Source organism: Papio anubis, chromosome 12, assembly GCF_008728515.1.
Source record: "Papio anubis isolate 15944 chromosome 12, Panubis1.0, whole genome shotgun sequence".
In the NCBI taxonomy this organism is placed as follows: Eukaryota; Metazoa; Chordata; class Mammalia; order Primates; family Cercopithecidae; genus Papio; species Papio anubis.
Genome location: NC_044987.1, coordinates 107,108,592 through 107,134,618, shown reverse-complemented (window position 1 = coordinate 107,134,618; position 26,027 = coordinate 107,108,592). Strand labels below are relative to the sequence as shown.

General features: G+C 35.9%; 2 protein-coding genes across 2 annotated transcripts in view; one reads left to right on the top strand and one right to left on the bottom strand.

The window, feature by feature from the left end:
* The window catches only part of LOC101000784 (olfactory receptor 9G9), a 135,325-nt gene that overhangs the window by 91,131 nt on the left and 18,167 nt on the right, over positions 1-26,027 (bottom strand). The gene's annotated exons all lie outside the window — the stretch shown is intronic.
* On the top strand, positions 1,007-7,507 carry LOC100998674 (olfactory receptor 5M9). The gene has a single exon (XM_021925759.2). It carries the CDS (start codon positions 3,235-3,237, stop codon positions 4,165-4,167), a length of 933 nt encoding a protein of 310 aa, XP_021781451.1. The 5' UTR covers positions 1,007-3,234; the 3' UTR covers positions 4,168-7,507.

Here is a 26,027-nt window from a genome sequence, read left to right as displayed (position 1 = left end):
AAGTTAAAAGTAATTTATCTTGGCAATAAAAACATTTATTTGCCATTTTGGGGGAACTCTTGATATGCCAAATTAGTTTTTTGTTATTAATAAATTTCAAAATGTGTATTGAAAGCATTTGATCACTTTCAGCATGTTGGCAGGTAAATTTGAACTGTCTTTGTTACCTGTTTTTTTCAAAGGCAAAATGCATTTCTGTTTATTCTTTTGGAGAGTTACTTTAGATAACCTAAAGAATGATGAGTCAAGGTCCGTGGTCAAACCATGTTTCTGGTTTGAGTTTCCAAATTTCAAGTGCATTTGTGGAAGACCTCGGACAAGTCACTTTTTGTCACCCATCCACTTACTTTTAAGGTTGTAAACCTTACTTATCTCTCTCTCTCATTTTTTTTTTCTCTTGAGAGGGAGTTTTGCTCTGTCGCCCAGGCTGGAGTACAGTGGTGCTATATCGACCCACTACAAACTCTGCCTCCCGGGTTCAAGCAATTCTCCTGCCTCAGCCTCCCAATAGCTGGGATTACCGGCACCTGACATCATGACCAGCTACTTTTTGTATTTTTGTAGAGACATGGTGTCACCATGTTGGCCGGGCTGGTCTTGAACTCCTGACTCCAGGTGATCCAGCCCCCTTGGCCTCCCAAAGTGCTGGATTACAGGTAGAAGCCACTGTGCCAGGCACATCATACTTATTTCACATAGGAATAATGTTATTCTTCAAGGTAAGGATAGTATTAGTCAGAATCCTAAAGAAGTGGTAAGATAATGCTAGTGAACTGTTTAGAGGTAAAACTGCACAAATAATGAACACTTTTTGTGTGCTTCACATGCAGCAGTCATTGGGAAGAGAGTTATCCCTATATTATTCTAAGATCATCTCAACCAAAATGTAAGATAATAGTTTCCCTATTCTACAGATGAGTACACTGAGGCTCAGAAGTGCATCGCTCGTCCAAAGTAACATAGTGAAAGTGTTATACCAAAGGTATAATCCCAGACCTGACCGACTTCAGTAATGACTTCTACATGTACTCATTTTACCAAGGATTTATTCTTTGAGGCATCTGACATCTGAACATAACCATGAGATGCATGGGACATGCATTCCGATGATCATTTGTCCTGACAGATGGCACTTTTTAGAACAGTTGTCCAGCCAGAAAGGGACTCACTGAAATTTTAAATGATTCAAACCAATATCTTGCTGAAATGCATAATTGTCAATGTGTAAATAAAAGAAGACAGAACCCATGTGAAAGTGAGAGATAAGATTACATTGTTGATGAAGAATTTTGATCTATTTTATTTAAAAATTCTTCTTCTCATTCACACTCCTTAACTGCTCCTACACCTGAGCTGTGTCTACAATTTTACTTATTATTTTTTTTCGTAATTACCTGAATAGTCCCTTAGGGAGATGATCCCAGTGTTCCTAATGTTTAGGACATTATTATAAATAGTGAGAAGTTATCATTTGCTACTCTGTATGCTGAAGGTAGGTCTGCAAGTTCCTCACTCATTATAACAGAGGTTGATGTAGTCAAATCTTTTAATTTCATTCTCTGTCTTGAAGAGGAAACTAATACCTTATTCACAGACTTATTTGTTATCAGAGTGTCTTCTTGTATGAAATTATATTACTGGGAACTTTTTGTATTTCTATCCCTGGTTTATTCAAAACTTTGTAAGAATGAGCTTATTATAATGAAGATTTGCAAAACTCTTCATTTCATTTCACATTTTTTATCTTCTCATTCTCCTTTACAGGCAAAAACTATTAACTTTCATAATATTGTTTAAATATATGTATGAATGGAGTTGGGGATATAGGGGCATGATTGGTCCAGTAATTTATACCTTCACCGTTTTTCTTCATTAAAAACTCCTGAAATGTTAATAGAAATGAATTTTGGGTTTTATTTGTAAATTGCAAATTCAATCTTCTTATTTTGATAGATGATACACATTTATGTATTAAATTTATTTTCTCCTGGAAATCATTATCATCTGATCCTTGGATGATAAACTTGAAGAAGTAGAGAGTTGTAGTGATTTACTATCTCAGTGGTTTAGGCTGCTTTAGGGTAACCAAAGCTCTTAAAAGTCCATTGAAGATGAACTGAAAGAGATAACTTCCTACCATTGTGGAGGATGAGCAAACTGAATTTTAAATGAAAACAAATATAATGGTAGGAAGAAGCTATCGAAGATGCACCAATGGAATATTGTCAAAGACACATCACAAAAGTGATTTTTTTTGCATCCCAGTTCTGCTAATTAGTAGACCTCTGACCAAGGGAGACTTTCTTAATCTCTCAGTGTTTAGTTTCCTCATTTGCAAAATGGGCACGCAAATAAAACCTGTTTTATAGGACGTTTTCATGGAAGAGTTTTTATGAACATTCAATAACAGCTATTCTTACAAATATTACAAAACTGAGACTGTTGCCTCTAGAAAAATATTTCTTAGAGAGTTTTAATTATACTGGATTATTGTATTATGTTTAATGAATCTAAAGATCAGGGCATGTAGAAATCGCATGTATAACTATTTCTGAATTTCCATTAAATGTAACTACTTAGCAAGACAGTTTAAGGAGTTTTAAGGTAAGCAAAACAAACTAATATCAGGTTGATACAAAAGTAATTGCATTTTTGCCATTGAAAGTAACAGCAAAACCCGCAATAACTTTTGCTAAATGCTAAAGCGCTAATGATTTTGTGTAAAATAAAAGTACATCACAGAATGACTGAAACAAAATGAAGTAGTGTTAGTTTATGTCTCTTAGATGCCTTGATGCTTTATTTCATATATTTTATACTTAATACAGTAGTAACATTAACCCAAGTCAAATTCTATTAGTGACAGGAAATCAGTAGAGATCAGAAATTTTTACATAGGAAAATCTCTGACCACAGCATCTGCAGCTCTTTACCTAGTTTGACATTTATGGTGAGCCAAAAAAGTGAAACTACAATCATGGACATCTATAGCAAAGGGAACTTAGCTCAGAACTAAAACTGACGTGCCTACTGTGTTATGTATTCAGTTCATTTTACATATAGTATATTTATACACCGTATTGTACATTTTGCAAAGTGTACATTGTTTCTAAAGTATTTGAATTAAAATAAGGGCAAAGGCAACTCAAAGTTTCAAGAATAAAACAAATCCATTTACCTTCTTTTTAAAAAAATTTCTCCATAGGCAACACAGACTTGGCCTATACTAAGGCAATGCCTAATTTCACGGATGTGACAGAATTTACCCTCCTGGGGCTGACTTGTCGTCAGGAGCTACAGGTTCTCCTTTTTGTGGTGTTCCTAGCGGTTTACATGATCACTCTGCTGGGAAATATTGGTATGATCATTTTGATTGGCATCAGTCCTCAGCTTCAGAGCCCCATGTACTTTTTCCTGAGTCATCTGTCTTTTGCGGACGTGTGCTTCTCCTCCAACGTTACCCCCAAAATGCTGGAAAACTTATTATCAGAGACAAAAAGCATTTCCTATGTGGGATGCTTAGTTCAGTGCTACTTTTTCATTGCGCTTGTCCACGTGGAGGTATATATCCTGGCTGTGATGGCCTTTGACAGGTACATGGCCATCTGCAACCCTCTGCTTTATGGCAGTAAAATGTCCAGGACTGTGTGTGTTCGGCTCATCTCTGTGCCTTATGTCTATGGATTCTCTGTCAGCCTAATATGCACACTATGGACTTATGGCTTATACTTCTGTGGAAACTTTGAAGTCAATCACTTCTATTGTGCAGATCCTCCTCTCATCAAGATTGCCTGTGGGGGAGTGCACATCAAAGAAATCACAATGATTGTTATTGCTGGAATTAACTTCACATATTCCCTGTCAGTGGTCCTCATCTCCTATACTCTCATTGTAGTAGCTGTGCTACGCATGCACTCTGCCGATGGCAGGAGGAAGGCGTTCTCCACCTGTGGGTCCCACTTGACGGCTGTTTCTATGTTTTATGGGACCCTCATCTTCATGTATCTCAGGAGACCCACTGAGGAATCCATAGAGCGGGGGAAAATGGTGGCCGTGTTTTACACCACAGTAATTCCTATGTTGAATCCAATGATCTACAGTCTCAGAAATAAGGATGTGAAAGAAGCAGTCAACAAAGCAATCACCAAGACATATGTGAGGCAGTAAAATTGCAGTGGATATTGTTGTCCCTATTATAAATAGGGTCCTATTATAAATGGTCACACGTAAAAGTCCTAGCTCAGAGAACAGTATCTAAAGGTAACTCTTTCATAAACTAAGAGGTTCAATGTAACAGGGTGATGCTTTACCCCATGTATGGACTCTAATTACTAAGCATATTTTCTCCTCTATGTGCACCCATATTGTGAAAGATGACACAGTGTTCATTCACAATGTGCTTAAAATTGGGCTAAGTTTCGTCACTGGAGGAAATCACAAATGAGTGTAGATACATATACTTTAAGTTGGAAGTTAGTGTTGGATGTTACTTTGCAGAGTACTTTACACATATACATATTCCTCAAACTAGATTTCATGTGAAATATGTAAATTCTCAGAAAGAAGTAAATACTTCATTTCTTTTTCATGGCCATAGAATATTGATGAACAGTTTACCTAAAAAGAGTTTAAAATTTTGAAAATGCAATTCTATTTAGAATTTTAGTGTCTTAATATAATCCCGTTTGTCATCATTTTGCATAATTTGATAGTTAATAATGTTTTGTTTCCACAGTCTGTTTTCTTACCCTAACTCTACTCCTTGATGGGTATTCATTTACACATTTTTTATGTTAATAGGGTGAACTCTCTCTGACAAAAGATTTTCCTGCCCTTGTCATAATGAAAAGATGAGCCAGTATACATTTTCTGACACAAAGTCTTGAGCTTTGGCAACCCCATATTGTCTCATTAAACCATTGATTGATAATTTCATTTGAAACTTTTCTTTGCTTCCAGCTCCTTTTCACTAACATTAAATTCTTTGACTTTGTATATAGCAACTTAAATCAAGCTTTTAATGTCTATAGTTGATCAACCAGATAAGAAGCACTGTTCAACTAAATGCCATTGAACTGGGCATGCATTCAAATGTGATCAACAGAGTTCTAAATTGCATCCCATTTGGCCCTGGTTAAAAATCTTTAAAAGCTCACTGTTTGTCTAGATTGGTGCTTCCATAGCTTACTTGTTCTACATTACATTCTTGCTAAAGACAACAATGGAAATTTGTTTGCCCCTGATGACTCTTGCTAAGATAATTGCATAAAGGCAAGTGGGAGATAAAGGTGATTGCTGATGAGTGAGTTTATTTGGGATGTGATGATCTAACCACAAGGGTGCGCAATTCAATTAGTATGTACAAGTTGACTCTGAGAAGTAAAATATAGTTGTGGTAATGCTTCTAGGAAGATGGACTAATTCAAGCACAGAAAGCATTGTTATTCATGCAAATTTACCATGGTTCACTTTCCTAGTAACTTAGAATAGATCTGAGTAAAGGCAGGCGGGATATATACTCTTTCATAAATTTACATTCTGAGAGCAAAGTATGATCGGTTTGTATTAAAAATTGTGTTACCACCATGTTTATGTTTCTAAACCACCCAAATTTGCTTCTAAAAAGTCAGGAGGAAGCACAAAATGCAGGGCTACGCAAGCAACAACTTCTTTTACAGAGATTGGTATCACAACCTGACATTCTAAGGCCTTATATTTGTGTGATCATTATGGCAGAGCTATTCCTCATTCTCCATTTGTGTGGGTTTTGTGTGTGTGTGTGTTTTTTAACAACTTAAACAGCAAAAATGTATGATTTCAGAATGGCCATGGGTTACGAGTGCAGGTAAAGATGAAATGGGCCTGCTGCTCAGGGTCTTCCCAGGCAGAAATCAATTTCTTGGTCAGGTCTGTGGTTCCATCTGAGACTCTGGGTCCTCTTTCCAGTTCATTCAATGTGTTTTCCGAATTTAGTTCCTTGCAGTTATAGGACTGATGTTTTCTTTTTAAAAAAATTAACTTCGGTTTTTATTATATTTGAGGGGCTCACGTCTAAGTTTGTAATATGGATATATTGTGTGATGCTGAGACTTAGGATACAAATGATCTCATCACCCCGGTAGTGAGCATGGTACAGAAGAGTTAGTTTTCCAATCCTTGCCCCACTCTTTACTCCCCACTCTAATAGTCTCCAGTGTCTATTGTTCCTATCTATATGTCCACAAGTACACAATGTTTAGCTCCCGCTTATAAGTGAAAATGTGTGATATTTAGTTTTTTGTTCCAGCAGCTATTTACCTAGGATTATGTCCTTCAGCTGCATTCATGTTATTGCAAAGGATATGATTTCATTCCTTTTTAAGACTGTGTAGTATTCCATGGAGTATATATGCCACATTTTCTTGGTGATACATAGTGTATATTTGCCACATCCAGTCCACTGTTGATGGACACCTCGTTTGATTCCATGTCTTTGCTATTGTTAATTGCTCTGTATTCAATTTACAAATGCATGTGTCCTTTTGGTAGAACTGATAGCAACAGGAGACAGACAAATTCCTAGGCTGACAGGGTTGGGTCCAGGTGAACCTCCACCTTCAAGCCCAGGAGAGTCTAAAACCCAAAAACCAAGCTACTAGTTCCAGATAGAATCCACTGACAGAGAGAGAACTCCCATCCCCAGCTTAACCACCCTCTCGATTGATTCTTTCTGAATGATGCCTTTTAACCAATCGAACAGTGTCTTTTCCAAGCCCACCAATAACAATCAGCATGCATTCCCCATTCTAAGCCCATAAAAAGCCTGGACTCAGCCTCACATAAGGCTACCCACTTTTGGGTCTCCTCTCACTGTTGAGAGCGTTTCTTTCAAATTTTACTGAGCCTTACTTACTCTCCAGCGTCCACGTACCTCATTCCTCCTGGTCTTGAGAGAAGAACTTGGAACTCACGGAACTGCAGGAATGAAAGAGCTATAACACTTCCTCTCACTCGTCAAACTATGGGAGTGAAGAAGCTGCTAGGCACCACTCCCTCCTGCTCATCAAACTACAGGAGTAAGAAAGCCGCAACAGAACAACTTGTTTTCTTTTGGATATATACACAGTAATGGGATTGCTGGGTTGGATGGTGGTTCTGTTTCACGTTCTTTGAGAAATCTCCAAAGTGCTTTCGGCAGTGACTGAACTGATTTACATTCCCACCAACATTGTATAAATGTTACCTTTTGTTGGCCGCCTCGCCAGCATCTGTTGTTTTTTTGGCTTTTTAACAATAGCCATTCTGACTCGTGTGAGATGGCATCTTATTGTGGTTTTGATTTACATTTCTATGATGATTAGTGATGTTGAGTATTTTTTCATATGTTTCTTTGGCCACTTGCATGTATTGTATAGAAAAGTGTCCATATCTTTTGATCACTTTTTAATGGAGTTATTTATTGTTTTGCTTCTTGAATCATTTAAGTTTCTTATAAATTCTGGATATTAGACCTTTGTCATAGTTTGTGAATATTTTCTTTCATCCTGTAGGCTGTTTCCTCTGTTGATAGTTTCTTTGGCTGTGCAGACACTCTTCATTTAATTAGGTCCCGCTTGTGAATTTTTGTTTTTGTTGCAGTTGCTCATTTAGCAATTGCTAAATTGCTGGATGCATTTAGTCACAAATTCTTTCCCAAGGCCCATGTCCAGAATGATGTTTCTTACGTTTTCTTCTAGGCTTCTTACTTTTTGAGCTCTTACATTTAAACTTTAATTTATCTTAATTTTTGTATATGGTGAAAAGTAGGGGTGAGGTTTCATTTTTCTGCATATGAATAGCCAGCTATCCTAGCAACATTTAATGAATAGGAGGTCACATTTTTTTGACTTTCTGAAATGTCAGATGGCTGTAGGTGTGCAGCTTTATTTCTGAATTCCCTATTCTTTTTCGATGTCGTATATGTCTGTTTCTGTACCAGTGCCATGCTCTTTTGGTTACTGTAGCTATACAGTATAGTTTGAAGTCAGGTAATGTAATACTTCTAGCTTTGTTTTTTCTGTTTTCTTTTCTTTCTTATAATTTCTTTTCTTTTCTCTTTCTTCCTCTCTAGCTATTTGTAATCTTATGAGGCCAAAAATTAAGGGACAATAAAAAATAAATTGATTAAAGCCTGAGTAGTAAGAATAAACAAAAATCCTTATGTTTATAAAGATATTCCATTTTTTTTTTGAGACGGAGTCTCGCTCTGTCGCCCAGGCTGGAGTGCAGTGGCCGGATCTCAGCTCACTGCAAGCTCCGCCTCCCGGGTCTACGCCATTCTCCTGCCTCAGCCTCCCGAGTAGCTGGGACTAAAGGCGCCCGCCACCTCGCCCGGCTAGTTTTTTTGTATTTTTTTGGTAGAGACGGGGTTTCACCGTGTTAGCCAGGCTGGTCTCGATCTCCTGACCTCGTGATCCGCCCATCTCAGCCTCCCAAAGTGCTGGGATTACAGGCTTGAGCCACGGCGCCCGGCCCCATATTTTAGATTTAGGTAATATTAAATTGTATTGGCTAAGAGAAGAAAACAATGTTTTGTTTCCTGTTGCCTTATTTTATTTTTTGTGGAGCAAAACTTTAACATTACTAATTTGTTACATTTTTGAATAGACCATATTTTTATTTTAACAAATATGCATTATGCCAAATGAAAAGTTAAGCAGCATATTCAATGAGGAGAAAAAGAGACACCATTAACATTTCTGCTTGTGAATAAGGCAAATTTTGAATTCATAACTGATTTTCAAATACTGCCTTTCTAAAAATAAAAAAAGGTCGGGCACAGTGGCTCACGCCTGTAATCCCAACATTTTGGGAGGAGGAGAAGGGTGGATCACGAGGTCAGAAGATCAAGCCCAACCTAGCCAAGATGGTGAAACTCCATTTCTAATAAAAATACAAAAGTTAGCCAGGTGCAGAGGCAGGTGCCTGTAATCCCAGCTACTCGGGAAGTTGAAGCAGGAGATTCACTTGAACCTGGGAGGCGAAGGTTGCAGTGAGCCAAGATTGCGCCACTGAACTCCAGCCTGGGTGACAGAGTCAGACTCTGTCTCAAATTAATAATAATAATAATAATAATAATAAAATATATATATATAGGTGAGTAAGGCTAGAATATGTATTTTTTAAAAGTATAGTTCTCTAGTGTAAACTGTAGTATTCTATTTTAATTTCTTGCAAAATTTGAAATCAGAGATGTTTTCAACAATGTTCGATTAATTTTTAGTAAAAGAATAGCATACATTCCTGCTTTTAAAATGTGATAATCTCCTTCACAAGAAAAATAATAATTATTTTCAGCAAAAAAAATCCTCTTGTCTTACATGATTTGGGAAGTTATCATTGTGAAAGCAATGACTTTTATATCTATAATTGTGAATAAGTCAGTCTAGCTTCTTGCTCCATGCTTGTGGTCCAAGCCATCACACTGTCTGCAACTTGGATAGAGTTGCAGGGTCCCCTGGGCGTCTATTAGGAGGGGGAAGGAGAAAAACCAGACCCAGCTAGAGCATGGGTCGTTTTCTTAGGTTACCAAGTGATTTCTCCTTATGTGAATTCTGTGTTTATAGCACATACAAATTCATGTCCTCCTCCAGTTGCCACCATTTTCAAGACATCTCCTTAGATCCTTGGCCCTTGGTGCCCTCCTTCCCCTTCTTCAGCATCAGAATTAATTTATTTTCCTTTTCTGTACATAATTCTCCCATGGTTATCACAACCTGTGTGATGTGACCATTGGGGGTTATACGCCCCTTTCCACCTCAGAGTCTGAGGAATCTGAATTTAAATTTGGGAGAAAAGGAAAAGATAAAAAATTCTTGCCATATCAAAATCCAAAAAAAAAAAAAAAATTAAAGTGTGCAAAATAGAAAGAATAATTCCCTTTTCTTCCCAAATTGCTCAGAGATAAACTTTTATTTTTCCTTCGTTTGTTGTGAGTGGTCAGAAAAATTGTTCTTTTTTCTTTTCTCCCCTCTTGACTCAAGCTTAATACTTAAATTTCTACCTAATGTTTTCTCCAAAAATAAAGCATATTTGCAAAAATATTATGCACCTATATATACACACACACACACACATACATATGTGTACATACATGCACACATACATAAAACCTGGCACAAAATCAATTTTCTCCCTCAACCATTCCATGCAGTGGAGAGCCCATTTTGTGAGAAATGTGCATTAGGATAAAACTGTTGAACTGACTTGTCTTCCTGAACCAGCATCTTATCGCAGCTAGTGATACCGCAGCTAACTATTTTGGGTGTAGAACAAAAGGGGAAATAAGAAAGTATTGATTTGGCCAGTATTTGCATACTTTTAGACATGGGAGCATATTGACTCTAGTGCCACTTTTAGTCTTCCATGATAAACATCATTGGAATCTAAGAAGTAATTCGTGGGAGCTTTGGTATTGGGTTACTTTTCTTCAAAGCTACACTGGAATCAGGCTTGCTTTCTCTTCTTGTACATTCACAATAAAAAAAAAAAAAAGTGGAAAACCCATACATCCTCATCAGTTTCACATTTTGAAAAGACTCATGTGAATCTTAAAAGTAATATGTTAACAAAATGCCCTTATTTTGTTTATTACTCTCGCATATGAATGTCTGTCTTAATATGTTAAGAAACTGTTCTCATTTTTGTGTATCACTCTTGCATATGAATGTCTGTTTGATACACATTTTCTTTAAAACTATCAACATTTTTACCTAAAAGACAATACTCATTCTCATTAAGTCCTTTATTTTACAGAAATTGATTCTTGGACTTTTATCAAAAGATAACAAATGTTATCAAAAGATAACAAATGTTTACTTCTTCTAAAGGAGACCAAAAGCTGAGGGAGCAGTTGAGGCAGATATTGTATTTTGGGATGGTATATCCTTATCCACTTGAAGCACAGTTAGGGAAATTTGTTTCCTTTTTAATGGGGAAAGTAGTGGAAGACTTGGGGAGGAACCTACAAGAAATATTCATCAGAATCTGTCATCCTACCAGGTTGTGGAATAAACCTTCCCCTGAATGTTTCCATAGGGATCTCCTTTCACATGACTCTCAGTTACTGAGAGTATATGAATGTGCCATATATGCCTTTATATAGTAAAGTTGTTTATTCCTTCAGATTTAATTCCTAATATTCTCCAGACATGATTCCCTTGGAGTCACTGACCCTCTAGGGCCCACCTGTCACTGGGAAGTTCTAACCAGAAAAAAATTTACCGTTTGAAGACAAAGTCAACATGATGTCATATCTGAATTAGAATTATCTCACAGTTGTGTTTATGTGAAATCCAATTTGTATAGCCAACGCAAAGCAAAGCAAAAGTCGATGGCAAACAATTAAAAATTCACAACACCTTCTAATACAATGTCCTCTTTTGTTTACCTTTGATTCTTCCTTTCCCTTGATCTCACGGAGAAGGATTCTGACTTAATCATTTGTTTAACCATCTCTTGAGCGTGTTTTATACCTAGAAATTATACGTTTTAAGCAGGCACACTTATTTATTGTTTTATTTTCTAATGGTGAAAGTGAAAATAGTAAAAAGAAATTCTCTTTATCTACATCCTACAGAGTGCACAATTCATTTTTCTTAACATATTACTTTTAAAATCCACATGGGATTTATTTGTTGTATGGCCTGAGACTAGGATCTAAGTGGTATTTGTTCCATATAGCTAACCAGTTGACCTGACACTACTTATTGAATAATCTTTCTCCTTAATTTATCATTGACAAAGTCTTTTAAAAATGTAATTTTATTGATTAAAACAATTTCATGAAATTAACTAGATTATATATATATAATTAAAATACTAGAATTATAGAAACCTTGATAAGTACAGTACAGTGCATTTTATATAGTCTCCTTTTTGTTAAAAATCTATTTTCAGAACATAAAGTATATGTATGCTGATTTATAAAATTTTATGTGGATAAAAATATAAAACATATGCTTAAATCATACACTGGTGGTAACTACTCTTTAAATTTGGGAACAATTAATTTTCCATTCCCTACCATATTGTTTTAATTTAAATTTTCAATTGTATTAAGAACATTTAACAGGCGATCTATCCTCTTAACATTGCTTAAGAGAACAATATTACTCAGTCTTAAGAAAAAGAAAATTATGCCATATGAGACAACATGGACTGACTTTAGGGATATTATGTCCAGTGACATAAACCAGTCACAGAATAACAAATATAGCACTATTCCACTTATATGGAGTATCTAAAATAGAACCTACTCATATCTTTATGTCTCATTAATTTGAGATTGTGTAATATGTGATGATTTACAGCTTCTAATTTATTTCTTACCATCAATTTATCACAATTTTACATGCCATTGAATAGCCTTCCAAATAATATTTTGTAATGCATATATATAAACAACGTATTTTGGCATTTTGTGATTTTTCTCTAATTAGTAAAATAATGCTATTATAAAATATTTCATTCTTAACTTTTTAGAAATAATCCAACATTTTTAGAACGAAATACTAAAATCATATGTTAAACAAGACAATATGGCTTCTGTAAAACTTTTTACTTATTGCTAAATTAACTTTTTCTGATAATGTCCTTAAAATGTTGTGTCTTTACACGTTGCTTCCAGTTTGTCTCCTTTCATTTTTTTTTGAAATAACTTCCATAGCCTTTTACATCCCCCTCCTCCACCACTCAACTGAAAATCTTACCAAGGTCATCACAATCTCTATGTTGCACAAAACACTGTTTATCCTGTCAGCAGTATTTGCCAGAGCTGTTCACTCTTTGATTATCTTTCCTCATGTGGAGCCCTACGCTCTCCCGATTTTCTCCTACTTCTCCAGATGTTCCTTCTCGGTTTTATTGCTGGTTCTTCTTCATTGCCTTCTTTTGTTAATGTTGGAGAGACACAGATCCAGTCACTTCTCTGCCATTTTGTCTTTTTATAGCTGCACATCTTTATTTCCTTGTTAATTTCACTCAGTCTTTATACACAACACACACACACACACACACCCCCACACACACACCCCCCAGGTCCTAGAATAACATTCTTTTGTTCAGCATCATTTTATTATAAAGCTGACTAAAAATTAAACATCAATCCCTGGCCAGAGCCACTGTCTATGTGAAGTTTGCATGCTCCCCTCATGTCTATGTGAGTTTTCTCTGGGTAGTCTGTGTGTTTCCACATCCCAAAGATGTGCACGTTAGGCGAATTAGCACATCTACATGGTATCAGACTGAGTATGGGTGTGTGAGTGCGCCCTGCCATGGAATGACATCCTGTCCAGGATCAGTGCCTGTCTTGTGTTCTGAGCTGCTAGATAGGGTCTGGCCACCTGCCACCCTGAACTGGAATAAGGAGGTAAATAATTATCTTACTTGATGTTTTTTTTTTTCTTAAATCAATCTATCTATCTCACATTTATTTTGATATTTAGTTAGGAGTGTTTTGGTATTTGTTTTAGAAATTATTCTGCCATAAAAACATATGCCTGAGAATGCTCATTGCAGCACTATTCACAATAGCAAAGATACGGAATCAACTTAAATGCCTATCAATGACAGATTGAATATAAGACAATGTGGTACATATACACCATGGAATACTCTGCAGCCATAAAAAAGAATGAGATCATGTCTTTTGTGAGACCATAGATGGAGCTGGAGGCTATTATCCTTAGCAAACTAACACAGGATCCGAAAACCAAATACACTGCATGTTCTCACTTGTAAGTGGAAGCTAAATGATGAGAACTCATGAACACAAAGAAGGGTACAACAGACACTGGGGTCAACTAGGGGATGGAGGGTGGAAGGAAGGAGAGGAACAGGAAAGATAACTACTGGATACTGGACTTAATATCTGGTACAGATAAAATAATCTGTACAACAAACCCCCGTGACATGAGTTCACCTATGTAACAAACCTTCACATGCACACCTGAACCTAAAATGAAAGTTAAAAAAATCCATTTATAATGGTATCCAAAAGAATAAAATGCCTACGAATATGTTTAACCAAGAAAATCAAAAATTTGTGAAATGAAAATTATAAAATGTTGCTGAAAGATTATAATAAAGGCCTAAATAAATGGAAAGTCCTCTCGTGTTCATGGATTGGAAGACGGTGTTATTAAGATGGCAACAAAAAAATGATCTACAGATTCAATGCAATCTCTATCTAAATCCATTGCTTTTCATTTTTTTGCAGCAATGAAAAAGCCAATCCTCAAATTCACATGAATTTGAAAAAGAAGAAAGAAATTTGGTGATGTTTGTTACCAGAAATACGACACAGGAGCTTAACTCTTGTTTACATCAATTAATATATGGTAAAATTGGCCTCATTATACATTGTTTTGCTTCAAGTCACAATTTCCAAGAACCTATCATTGAAGTTAAGTGAGGACTGTGTGTGTGCGTGTGTGTGTGTGTATAAAATTTCCCAATTATCTCCTCACCTCAACACACTCCTCTGAATTCTACACTCCTGTATTCAACATCCTATTTGACACTTTCACTTGGAAGCATACTAAGCATCTCAAATTTATCATCCTATCTGAATTCTTGGTAATCCACCTCAAATCTGCTTCTTTCTAACTTTTCCTATCTCAGTGCATGGAAACTTCATGTTGCATCAGGCAAAATCCTTGGAGTAAGTCTTGACTCCTCTTGCTCATATCTCACATTCACTCTGGTAGGAATTCTGCCTCCAGCATTCAAGTACATTTTACCAACTGCACTGTTCTGTATTCTTGTTTGCCATTTTTTCTAATACAAATATTTTTCCAAGTAGGTTTGTAGTTTCTATCCTTTCCCCCTACAGTAGAATTTTTTTTTAACACAGTAGCCATAATAATCCTTTTAACAGTAACTTAGGTGATCTCATGCCTCTGCACAGAATTCTGCAGTGGTTGCCCTGTTTCACCCATAAAATTCAAAGTCCTTATGAGAGTCTGTAAAGTCTGGCATGATCTGGCCCCTGTTAACTTTCTGATTCTTGATCTCTTAGTGCTACCTTGAAATCACCATTCTTCTATCCACTCTGACCTCAAACACTCCAGAGGCCACTCTCCAGCCTTGAGTATTTGTACTTGCTTCCCCTCCCTGGAATAATAGGTCTTTCTCAGATACTGCTATGCTTTCTCTCACTTGCTGACACTTCCATGGTGGCAAAGTATGATAGCCCTGGAGGTGGACTATCTGGCTGTAAATCTGGCTCTGCCATTACCTTCTATAAGAACTTGGTCACATAACATCTCTGGGTCTTGTTTTCATCATCTTTAAAAGAGTAACAGTAACAGTCAATGCCTCAAGTGCTGCTTTGAGGAGTGGGTTAAACTGTGTGAAGATCTAGAATCTATAAGCATTCATTATGATAGTACTACCACTGTATTCCTTCCCATATACCTTTTTTCTCATAACATTTATCTCTATATAATATTTTTACATTGTTAGCTTATTTGATGTCTTTTTTATTTTTATTTTATTTTATTTTATTGTTTTAGATGGAGTCTCGGTCTGTCTCCCAGGCTGGAGTGCAGCGGTGCGATCTTGGCTCACTGCAACCTCTGCCTCCCAGGTTCAGGTCATTCTCCTACTTCAGCCTCCTGAGTAGCTGGATTTACAGGTGTGAACCACCACACTCAGCTATTTTTTGTATTTTTAGTAGAGACAGGGTGTCACCATGTTGGCCAGGCTGGTCTCGAACTCCTGACCTCAGGTATCTGCCCTCTTTGGCCTCCCAAAGTGCTGGAATTACAGGCGTGTGCCACCGTGCCTGGCCTCATTTTGATATTTACTGTGTCTGTAAGCATTTTGTTCTCCTTTTCACTGTTTTCCGTAGCACCTGACACAAACTATGTACTCAATATAAAATTGATAAAATAAAGGAATCTCTTGGAAAGCTTCTGACAATTTCACTCACAGAACTGCTATAAGAATGCCCATTTTCTTCCTGCACTATTATTAAACATTACAAATTTCTCACTTTGCCAAGCTGATTACTTTAAAATGCTCTTTTCTCTTTTATGTGTATATATTTGATCATTAATATAAGTGATATTTTCATGTTTGTTATTTATTCACTTTTTTCCATTTGAGATTGTTTTGACTTCTATGTATTTTCACATTGTTTTTCAGATTTACTCACTGATTTATAATCCTATGTTGTTTTTAAATATCTGAATATATTTTCATTTACTGAAGACTTCTCCCCACTGTTACTTGTGCATAATTTTGTTGATGAGTTTCAAAATAGAGAAGCTTAAATGAATGCAAATATACCTATTAAGCTCTTTGTTTTCTCCCCTCTTTTAACTCTTCTTCCTCTCTCTTTCCCCTCTTTCCTTTCTTCTCTCTTACTTATCTCCCTCCCTCCCTCCCTCTTTCTCTTTCTCTTTCTCTCGGTTATGCTGGAGTTTCTCCATCCTAACATTGTATCAGTGTTAATCTGGAGCATTTTATGTCTTTTAAAAGTATGATTAACTCTTTAATTAGTTCATAATAGTAATTACTTTTATAATAACTATAAATTACTCATTAATCAATAATTTATTTTACTATGGGGAATAAATCAAGGATTCCACATTTTAACTTTATTCTCCACAAAACTGGTTGATGATCACAGCCTCATTTGGGGTTTAATACATCTTTTCCTGTTTATTTAAAACAGCGAGTACCTACTGTGTGTCAAACACTATATTATATGCTTGAGACACAATAGCAAGTAAACAGAGAGACGACCCATACCACATATTTTGATGGGGAAGGGTTATTAATGCGCAGTGAAATAAATTTTCCCAAACTATAATCAATTATGAAAAAAAATTTCTGTTATACTATGAGAACTTGTAACAGAAGAGTCTGGTCTAAAATGGAGGTCAGTATCATTCTGTTGTGGTATGATTATGAGTAGGAGTTCACAAAGCAATAGTAAACTTATTTGAAATACTCCTACAAACCTGCTTTGCTTCTCTGATTTCTGTATTGTGCCATTAACAGAGCTCTTTCCCTACTCTTCTATCACAGTTTTAAGATTATTATAGATTGAAAATGACACACTAAGTGGCATTGTATTTTCTCACCTAATATTCTGTTTTTTCAAAAAATTATAGTCAATGTCATCCATTATATTTTTCTAAATGTGTATATACATCCCCCACATATATGTATATGTATATACACACATAATTTTAAAATCTGTTATTTTCTAAAAGAAAACACATATTTTATTATAATAGTACCATATTTATAAATTAACTAGAAGGTAGAATTGAAATATTTATGATATTAGGTTATGTTCCTTCATGAAATGTGCTATGCTTCTTTATTATCTGTCCCACAGTAAACTTTTTAAAGTGTCTTTGTATTAGTCCTATCATTTTTTATTGTAACAATATTCTGCTCATTTTCTCCTTAGTATAGTCAGAACTATTTTTTTATTGACAGTGATGCGTGATTAAACTGTTACATGTATACTTGTATACATATGTGCATATGTATGTGTATATACACACATATTTTTGTAACCACTCCCATTAAAACAGCTTTGTTAATCTATATACATTGTATTGGCTTTCGTATATTGTCCAGAAATAATAGAATACCTGTCTCCTTTTTGCTAACAATTATTTTTTATTTGTCTTCTTATCTTTATTGCTTTTGGTTTCTTTCTTTATTGTATGTGGCTTCTTTCTTTCTCGTCTCTTTTTCCTACTGCCTACCACCCTCACAAAAATTCTTATGCTACAATTTTAAAAGAAAATTAATGGAGGTAAAAGGAATCTGTTTCCTGATTTTCATTAAGATGTTTCTACTTTTTCTGCATTAAATATGATAGTGACTACTAATTTGTGACAGATCATCTTTATTATTTTTTAAATGCTTTCCTTATTTCTGTTTTCCTTGGAGCTTTATTTATGATGAGAGATTAATTTCTATCAAACACTTTCTAAAAAAATGTATTAGAATAATGCCTTTCTTTCATCTCATTAATTTTTTGAATCACATCACTAAGTTCAACAATGAAAACGCATTAGTAATTAGAACAATCTTTACATTTAAAAATACCAAGCAAACAGATATAGTGTCTTAAAAGTTAATTTAATTTTTTTTACCATTTAATTCTATCAGATAATGATAACAGCAGGAGGCAGACCAATGCCTAAGCAGACAGGGAAGGGTTCTCAGTGAAAGGCCACCTCTAAGCCAAAGATAGTTTAAAGCCTGAAAGCCAAGCTACAAGTCAAATCCATGAACCAGACTAAGAACCTGTCTTCCCATTTGGCATGCTTTTCTCTGATTCATCGCCACTCATCACCTATTTTATATATACCTACTCTTCCCTAATTGTTTTCTTACATTGTCATGCCCAACTTTGAATTGTGCCTTTAACTTTGCTGTATACTGACAAACCAATCAGCACATTCTCCCCTATTCTGAGCCCGTAAAAGCCTTGGATCCAGCCACACCGAGAGAAACCACTCAACTCAGGGGTGGGGGACAACCCTCTGACACCCATGTCTTCTCTCTCGTGAGAGCCATTCTGCCGCTCAATAAAATTCTTCACTCATCCTCACTCTTCACTTGCCAGCATATACTCATTCTTCCTGGACATGGGACAAGAGCTTGGGAACAACTGAACACAGGTACAAGCTATAGCACAAGTGGGTCAAGTTGGTGGGGTACCTCCAGCAGCAGGCCCAGGTATGAAGCAGGCCCACATTTGGGGGCATTGCTGGCTGTGGAGGTCCCTGGATGGCAAAGTGGCCTAGAAAAATCCTGTGTCAATGGTATTGGTAATGTCCATCTTTTCTCTCTGACAATATCCTTTCTGCTGCTAATACATGAGCATTATTGAAAATATAATCATGTTTGCTAGTGTAGACCATTGCTAATATATAGGCAGTGTTCTTGGCTAATATATTGGCACTGTTCTAAAAACTTTTCACAAATTGTATCAACTTACCATTTATAATAACCCTTGATTTCAGGTTTTAATAATAATAATACATTTTTTTCTGCTCTTTATTTACATGTGAATAAATTAAGGTCAGAAAAAGGGAGATTAGGTGCTCAATATCACACAAGTTGTGTAAGTTTGAAACAGAGAATATAGTTTTCTCACCACCTCCCCTACATCAATCACATGAATCTTTTAATCATTTTTTATATAGGTTTCCATATTAATGTTTTCTTTTATTTCTAATTTGAAACTTATTTGAGCCTTTTTTCTTCTTTTCTCAATTTCTGGAACTTATTTTCTAATGTACCTAGTTAGAGTCTTTCTTATTTAATTACAAAGTGTATAGCACTGTGCATGACTAATGCTCTGCATATACCTTCATTTGTAAGCAAACACACACAGAAACAAGTATGGCCCTAATGTTTCAAACTGTAAAATTAAGATTTTCCTTCAAGAAAGTTTATTTTAGTAGATTTAACTAGAGTGATTTATTTTGATATGTTTTAATACAATATTTGTTATGCAATAAGATACTTGTGGCCTAGTATATTTCTAGAAAATAATTAGACCATAGTCATAAGCATTTTATCTTAGTTCAGTTTTTACTCTAAACTCTCAAAATATGCAGTAACCAATGATCTGCCCAACTGTTGAAGCTCATAAATCATCAACCCCATCCAAACTGTGCAGATGTGGCATATTCTATATTATATTAGCAGCATGAACGTCTCCACATTTGATATTTATATCCTATCTACATGTGAGTAGGCCTTTAACTGGTTGTCCATCTTGGATTTCTTTGTTCAAGAAAGAATGAAACTGCCTTTAGTTTCTTTTAATGCATTGTAATAGGGCATTCTTACTATAGAACATGTCACAAATTTTCATTGTGATAAAAGTTATGGTTTGCCATTGAATGTAAAAAATACTAATTGGTGATTATATTCCCAAATTATTTTATACAGATTAATATATGCTATCTCATCAAAGAATTTAAGAGCACCAGTGTGAAAGGAGTTAGTTTAGCAATTCTATTTCTAACCAGGCTTCAAAAATTCAGAGTATCTGGAAAAATTAAGAAAAATGCCATTTTATATAACTGCCATTCTTCCTCTGTTGATTTTCATTAAATAATTGCTAATCATTAGGTAAAGAGAAATGAAGTCAGAGTTCGCTTAAGCATTGATGATGAAACTGTCTCTCTGGGTCTCATTACAAAATTCTTCACTGCAAACACAACTCCTTGCTGTAATTGCTATAAAAAGTTGATTTACTTACTAATCAGTTTCTAAGGGCCTTATTAAAGTGATTGGTTTCTCAACTTTTTCACCAGGACGTATTAACTTAAACCAATCTTAATAAACACAAAGTTTCAACTTTTTCATTAAGATTAATGAATACGTAGTTTAGTTTTAAAGTGTTGAGACAATTATCTGCTTCCTCAGGGATGGCCATTTCCTGTACCTTGAAGCACTTTCCTTCGGGAGACAGGGCATTGGAAAAGAAGAGAATTTGGAGCCAGACCTAGGTTTGCACCCAGGCTCTTCTCCTATTTACCCATGCGCTCTTGGGAACAATATAAACTCAGACCCTCAATTAAGAAATAAAACTACTACTTACAGCAGAGGGGTATTTTTAAAAGTACAGTTGCAGTGAATATTAAATTTAACAAACTAGAAATTAATGTTATTATATGGATTGTGAATAAAATGATAACACTAATGATGTAGTGTTTAACATTTAGTCAACGCTTATTGTGTCCTACACAAGGTGCTAAAATATTTATATATATATCATTAATCTTCATAAAAACACTGAGATATAGGTAAAATGAGCCCACATTTTGGATAAGAAAAGAGGCTCAGATAATTTAAATACTTTGCTTCAAGCTACAGCTGATAAATGTGTTAGCTAGAATCCAGATGTGAATATAGATTAGATATTTTTGACTACTATGTGCTTATTTTCTCCCTTTCTATTTTATGTCTTCAAAATTTATTCTAAGATACTCAAGCATCCATTATGATTGTGTCTCAGTAAGCTGTAACAAATTTGCCATTCTCTTATTTGTAATAATAGGATAAACATTGTATTAGAAATACAGGTAAGAGACAGATATATGGATACATGCCTCCCTACACACATGACAAAAATTATTTGTATGATGAAACCTTTACGTGGCTTCTAAGCCTGCTCCTAAGCCCACCTATGCACTTGCTTGTAAAATTCAATTTTAGCAAATAACCCCGCTAAGTCAGTTTAGCAAGAATCCCTCACCCATGATATCTGATTGCTTTCAATATCTGCTCAGGTTCGTTATCTTCCACCAACCCCTATGTGATGTCTGATTACCCTGGCCTGTCTGCTGCAAGAATCCTGTAAGGTTGGTTTAGCCGGAAACTTCTTTAACAATTGTGTTTTCTCTTAGTCACTTTCCACTCACTGACCCCCATTCTACCCCCTAGCTACACATTTCTTCTTGCCCATGTTCTATTCAGAGCTGAGCTCAAACTCTCTCCCGTGCTGCAAGACTCCGTTGCAGTCATCCCTGTATCTATGCCAGGGGTCCTGAATAATTTCCTTCTTACTGTTCTTTAACAAGTGTCATTAGATATTGTTTTTTTCTTTAATACGTGCACACACTTATGCATATATTATTAAATTCCTCAGCTAAGACTATCAGACTTCTAACTATGAACCCCAGTAACACAATCCAGGGAATAGTAAACTAAACACATAAATATCAAAATTTTCACTTTTTTTAAGCTTCATACACGCAGCCTATAATGTGTGTTTTTTAATTTTGAATTTTATTGTTTTTCTTAATTTTCCCACATATTAGCCTCTTTTAAAGTTACTACATGGTATTTCATTGTGTTAATCCCCTACTCCACTGAAGAACTTTTTGAAAATGCTACTTCTGATTATATCAGTCTTATATATCTGGATGGTGCAAAAGTAATTGCAGTTTTGCATCGTGAATTTTAAATCATAACTGGACTCAAACAAATCTTTTTAAATCAAAATAGGAACAATTACAATCAACACATTTTTGCCAATGAGACATAAATTTGCTTATTCCTGTAGTATAAAAATCCATGCTTTGGGATTCGAGGAACTCTTAGAAAGCATTTTCTGTGGCCGGGCACAGTGGCTCACGCCTGTAATCTCAGCACTTTGGGAGGTGGAGGCGACGAGGTCAGGAGATGGAGACCATCCTGGCTAACATGGTGAAATCCCGTCTCTACCAAAAATACAAAAATTAGCCGGGCATTATGGCAGGCGCCTGTAGTCCCAGTTACTAGGGAGGCTGAGACAGCAGACTGGCGTGAATCCGGGAGCTTGGAGCTTGCAGTGAGCCGAGTTCGCGCCACTGCACTCCAGCCTGGGCAACAGAGCGAGACTCCGTTTCAAAGAAAGAAGAAAAAGAGAGCGAGAGAGAGAGAGGCAGGAAGGCAGGAAGGAAGGGAGGGAGGGAGGGAGGGAAAGAAAGCATTTTCTGCATCCTGATGGTTGTGGAAGCGTTTTCCCTGCAAAAACTTGTCGAGATTCTTGAAGTGGTATTCGATTGGCGAGAGGTCAGGTGAATATGGCCAACGAGGCAAAGTTTCATAACCCAATTCGTTCAACTTTTGAAGCGCTGGTTATGTGATGTGCAGTCAAGCATTGTCATGGACAAGAGTTGGGCGCTTTCTGTTGACCAATGCCGGCTGCAGGTGTTGTAGTTTTCGGTGCATCTCATTGATTCACTGCACATAGTTCTCAGCTCAATCTCTAGTTTTGCCAAGATTCAGAAAGCTGCAGTGGATCAGTTCCGCAGCAGACCACCAAACAGTGACCATGACTTTTTTGTGTGTGCAAGTTTGGCTTTGAGAAGTGCTGTAGAGCTTCTCGGTCCAACCAGTGAGCTGGTTGTCACCGGTTGTCATATAAAATCCACTGTTAATCACACGTCACAATCCGATTGGTTCGTTGTGTGGAATGGGAAGATGACACTTCAAAATGATGATTTTTTTTTTTTTAAATTTTCACTCAGCTAATGAGGCACTCACTTATTGAGCTTTTTCACCTTCCAATTTGCTTCAAATGCTGAAGGACCGTAGAATGGTGGACGCTGAATTCTTTGGCAACTTCTCATGAGGTTGTAAGAGGACGAGCATCGATGATTGGTCTCAACTGGTCATTGTCAACTTCCAATGGCCGGCCACTATACTCCTCATCTTCAAGGCTCATGTCTCCTTTGCAAAAGTTTTTGAACCACTACTGCACTGTACATTCGTTAGCAGTTCCTGGGCCAAATGTGCTGTTGATGTTGTGAGTTGTCTCTGTTGCTTTATGACCCATTTTGAACTTGAATAAGAAAATTACTCGAATTTGTTTTTTGTCTAACATCATTTCCACAGCTTAAATATAAAATAAACAGCAAGTATTAAGTCATTAGCCAAAAAAAACGCAAGAAATGCACATTAAAATGATGTATAACATAATCACATATATTTAAGAATGTATTCCACTATCAAACAAATTTCAACAATGCAAAGACCACAATTACGTTTGCACCAACTTAATATATAGCATTTATATAAGCTTCTCTCTGCTATGGAACTTACACTACCCTCAGGAGTATGACTTGTGAGGCTCTATGTCTCCATAGTCCTTTCTTTGCAACTTCTTTCCCTGACATTTTCCTCCTTGACTGCCACAAAACTTCCTCTCCTTCATTGGCCATGGCTGCATTTCTTGTCTTTGCACTTGCTATGCTACTGAAATATGTTTTAAAGCCCAACGTTTTCTCGTCCTTGCAGTACAAGCTCAGAAGTTAACTTCTTGGAAGATCTTTTACCATATGCACTGACTTGTCTCTCTACCTGATCTCCAATAGAAAAAAAAAGTAACCATTTCTCAGTGTATTATCAGTGACTTCTTGTGTCATTGTTATATTTTCATATTGTATTATAATTCTCTCCATATATGTCTCCCTTATTATACTAGGAGCCATCTAAAGACAGGAATTCTGACTGAGTCATCTTTTTCTTTACTTCCAGTGTCTTATCTATTATGGTGACTCTGTTATTCTTTTCTTTAAGAAAATAGTGGACCAGTTTGAAAGGCATTTAAAAAAAAACCTTTATAATAATAAAATATTATCATTTTAATTAAATTTTCAAGCCAAGCATTTTATTTCTTTAGGGCCTTTTTTATTTGAATACTTTTGATGTCTAATTCAACAGGCACTTTACCTAATAGATCCCACTCTAAGTGTTTTTTCCCACTGTATTTTTACAATTTTTATTTGCAATACACAAGGGTTTCATTTTTATTAAAATTTAAACATTCTGATTTCTTGATTTCCTTAGATTTTACTGATCACATAACTTGTAAAACATATTTTTATTTTTTCTTTAAAAAAATCTCTTATTTTTCCTTCGTGTTGATTTGTCAGCCTCCATAATACTTTTAACAGAGATGTACTAATGTTCCAAACCCCAAACTAATACAACTATTTTAAACGTTTTAATCTTTTTATGTTTTTTGTTAAACTACTTACTATATAAAAAAACTTTTAAAAACTTTTTTGTGTATATTTTCAAACAAATATAGAAGAATTTTTATAGAAATCTCCCTATAACAATTACTCAATTTTAATGTCTTGGTTCATAGTCATAGGTGTTCCATCTATACCCTTCACCTCATCAGCTAACCCTCCAATGTTGTTTTGAAATTAAACTCAGATTTTACGACATTTTGCATATTTGTGTTCTCCAGGCAAAGGCCACCAGGAACAAACGTGTAGTCAAAGTTGTGTTACTCTTGCTTGTTTCAAAAAGGGAAACAATATACCGTGTAAAACAGGAGCATCTCAAAAGAGGGTTTATGGAAGAGCTTGCAATAGGATTTGGACCTGTATTAGGTTATTTAGGGGAGTGTTCAAGAAAGCATGGTTTCTCTCTGTGTTGAGTGTTGTTACAATGCGGCAGCTTAAACTAGTTCAACCATTATGGAAAACAGTATGGCAATTCCTCAAGGATCTAGAACTAGAAGTACCATATGACCCAGCCATCCCATTATTGGGGATATACCCAAAGGATTATAAATCATGCTGCTATAAAGACACATGCACACGTATGTTTACTGCAGCACTATTCACAATAGCAAAGACTTGGAACCAACCCAAATGTCCATCAGTGACAGACTGGATTAAGAAAATGTGGCACATATACACCATGGAATACTATGTAGCCATAAAAAAGGATAAGTTTGTGTCCTTTGTAGGGACACCGATGCAGCTGGAAACCATCATTCTCAGCAAACTATCGCCAAGAACAGAAAACCAAACGCCGCATGTTCTCACTCATAGGTGGAACTGAACAATGAGATCACTTGGACTCGGGAAGGGGAACATCACACACCGGGGCCTACCATGGGGAGAGGAGAGGGGGGAGGGATTGCATTGGGAGTTATACCTGATGTAAATGACGAGTTGATGGGTGCAGCACACCAACATGGCACAAGTATACATATGTAACAAACCTGCACATTATGCACATGTACCCTAGAACTTAAATAATAATAAAAAATTTAAAAAATCTACAAAAAAAAAAGAATGCGGCAGCAATTCTATGGTTATGTATGTTAAATGGAAAAGGGCTAAGGCTATAGTTGGTTAAAAAACAAAGGAGCAGTTCCTCATATTAGCCAGGTGAGAAGGATGCTAGGCCATTGTTGGTTTGGACAGTTTTCCTGATTTAGTCTATTTTCCAACATTATTGCTGAGTTATCCTGATTTTGTCTTGTTTAATCACAGTTACCCAGTAAATTTTTCTCATGTTGATGTTCTGTGGAATTATTTGGTGTCAAATCAGACCCAGCTGACAGTTGTCAGAGGATGCTTTATTCTTCAATACACCCATGCATTTCACTTCAAATATATATTTTTGATTATGTGAATAAAATATGAAGAGTTAATATTTTAAGCAGATAGTAGAGATCAAGGAACTTTGTGAAGTATTACTTCATTTCCAAGAAAACCCATTCT

Excerpts from the sequence above, each read along its gene's own strand:
- LOC100998674 (XM_021925759.2), top strand. The coding sequence starts at position 3,235 with ATGCCTAATTTCACGGATGTGACAGAATTTACCCTCCTGGGGCTGACT.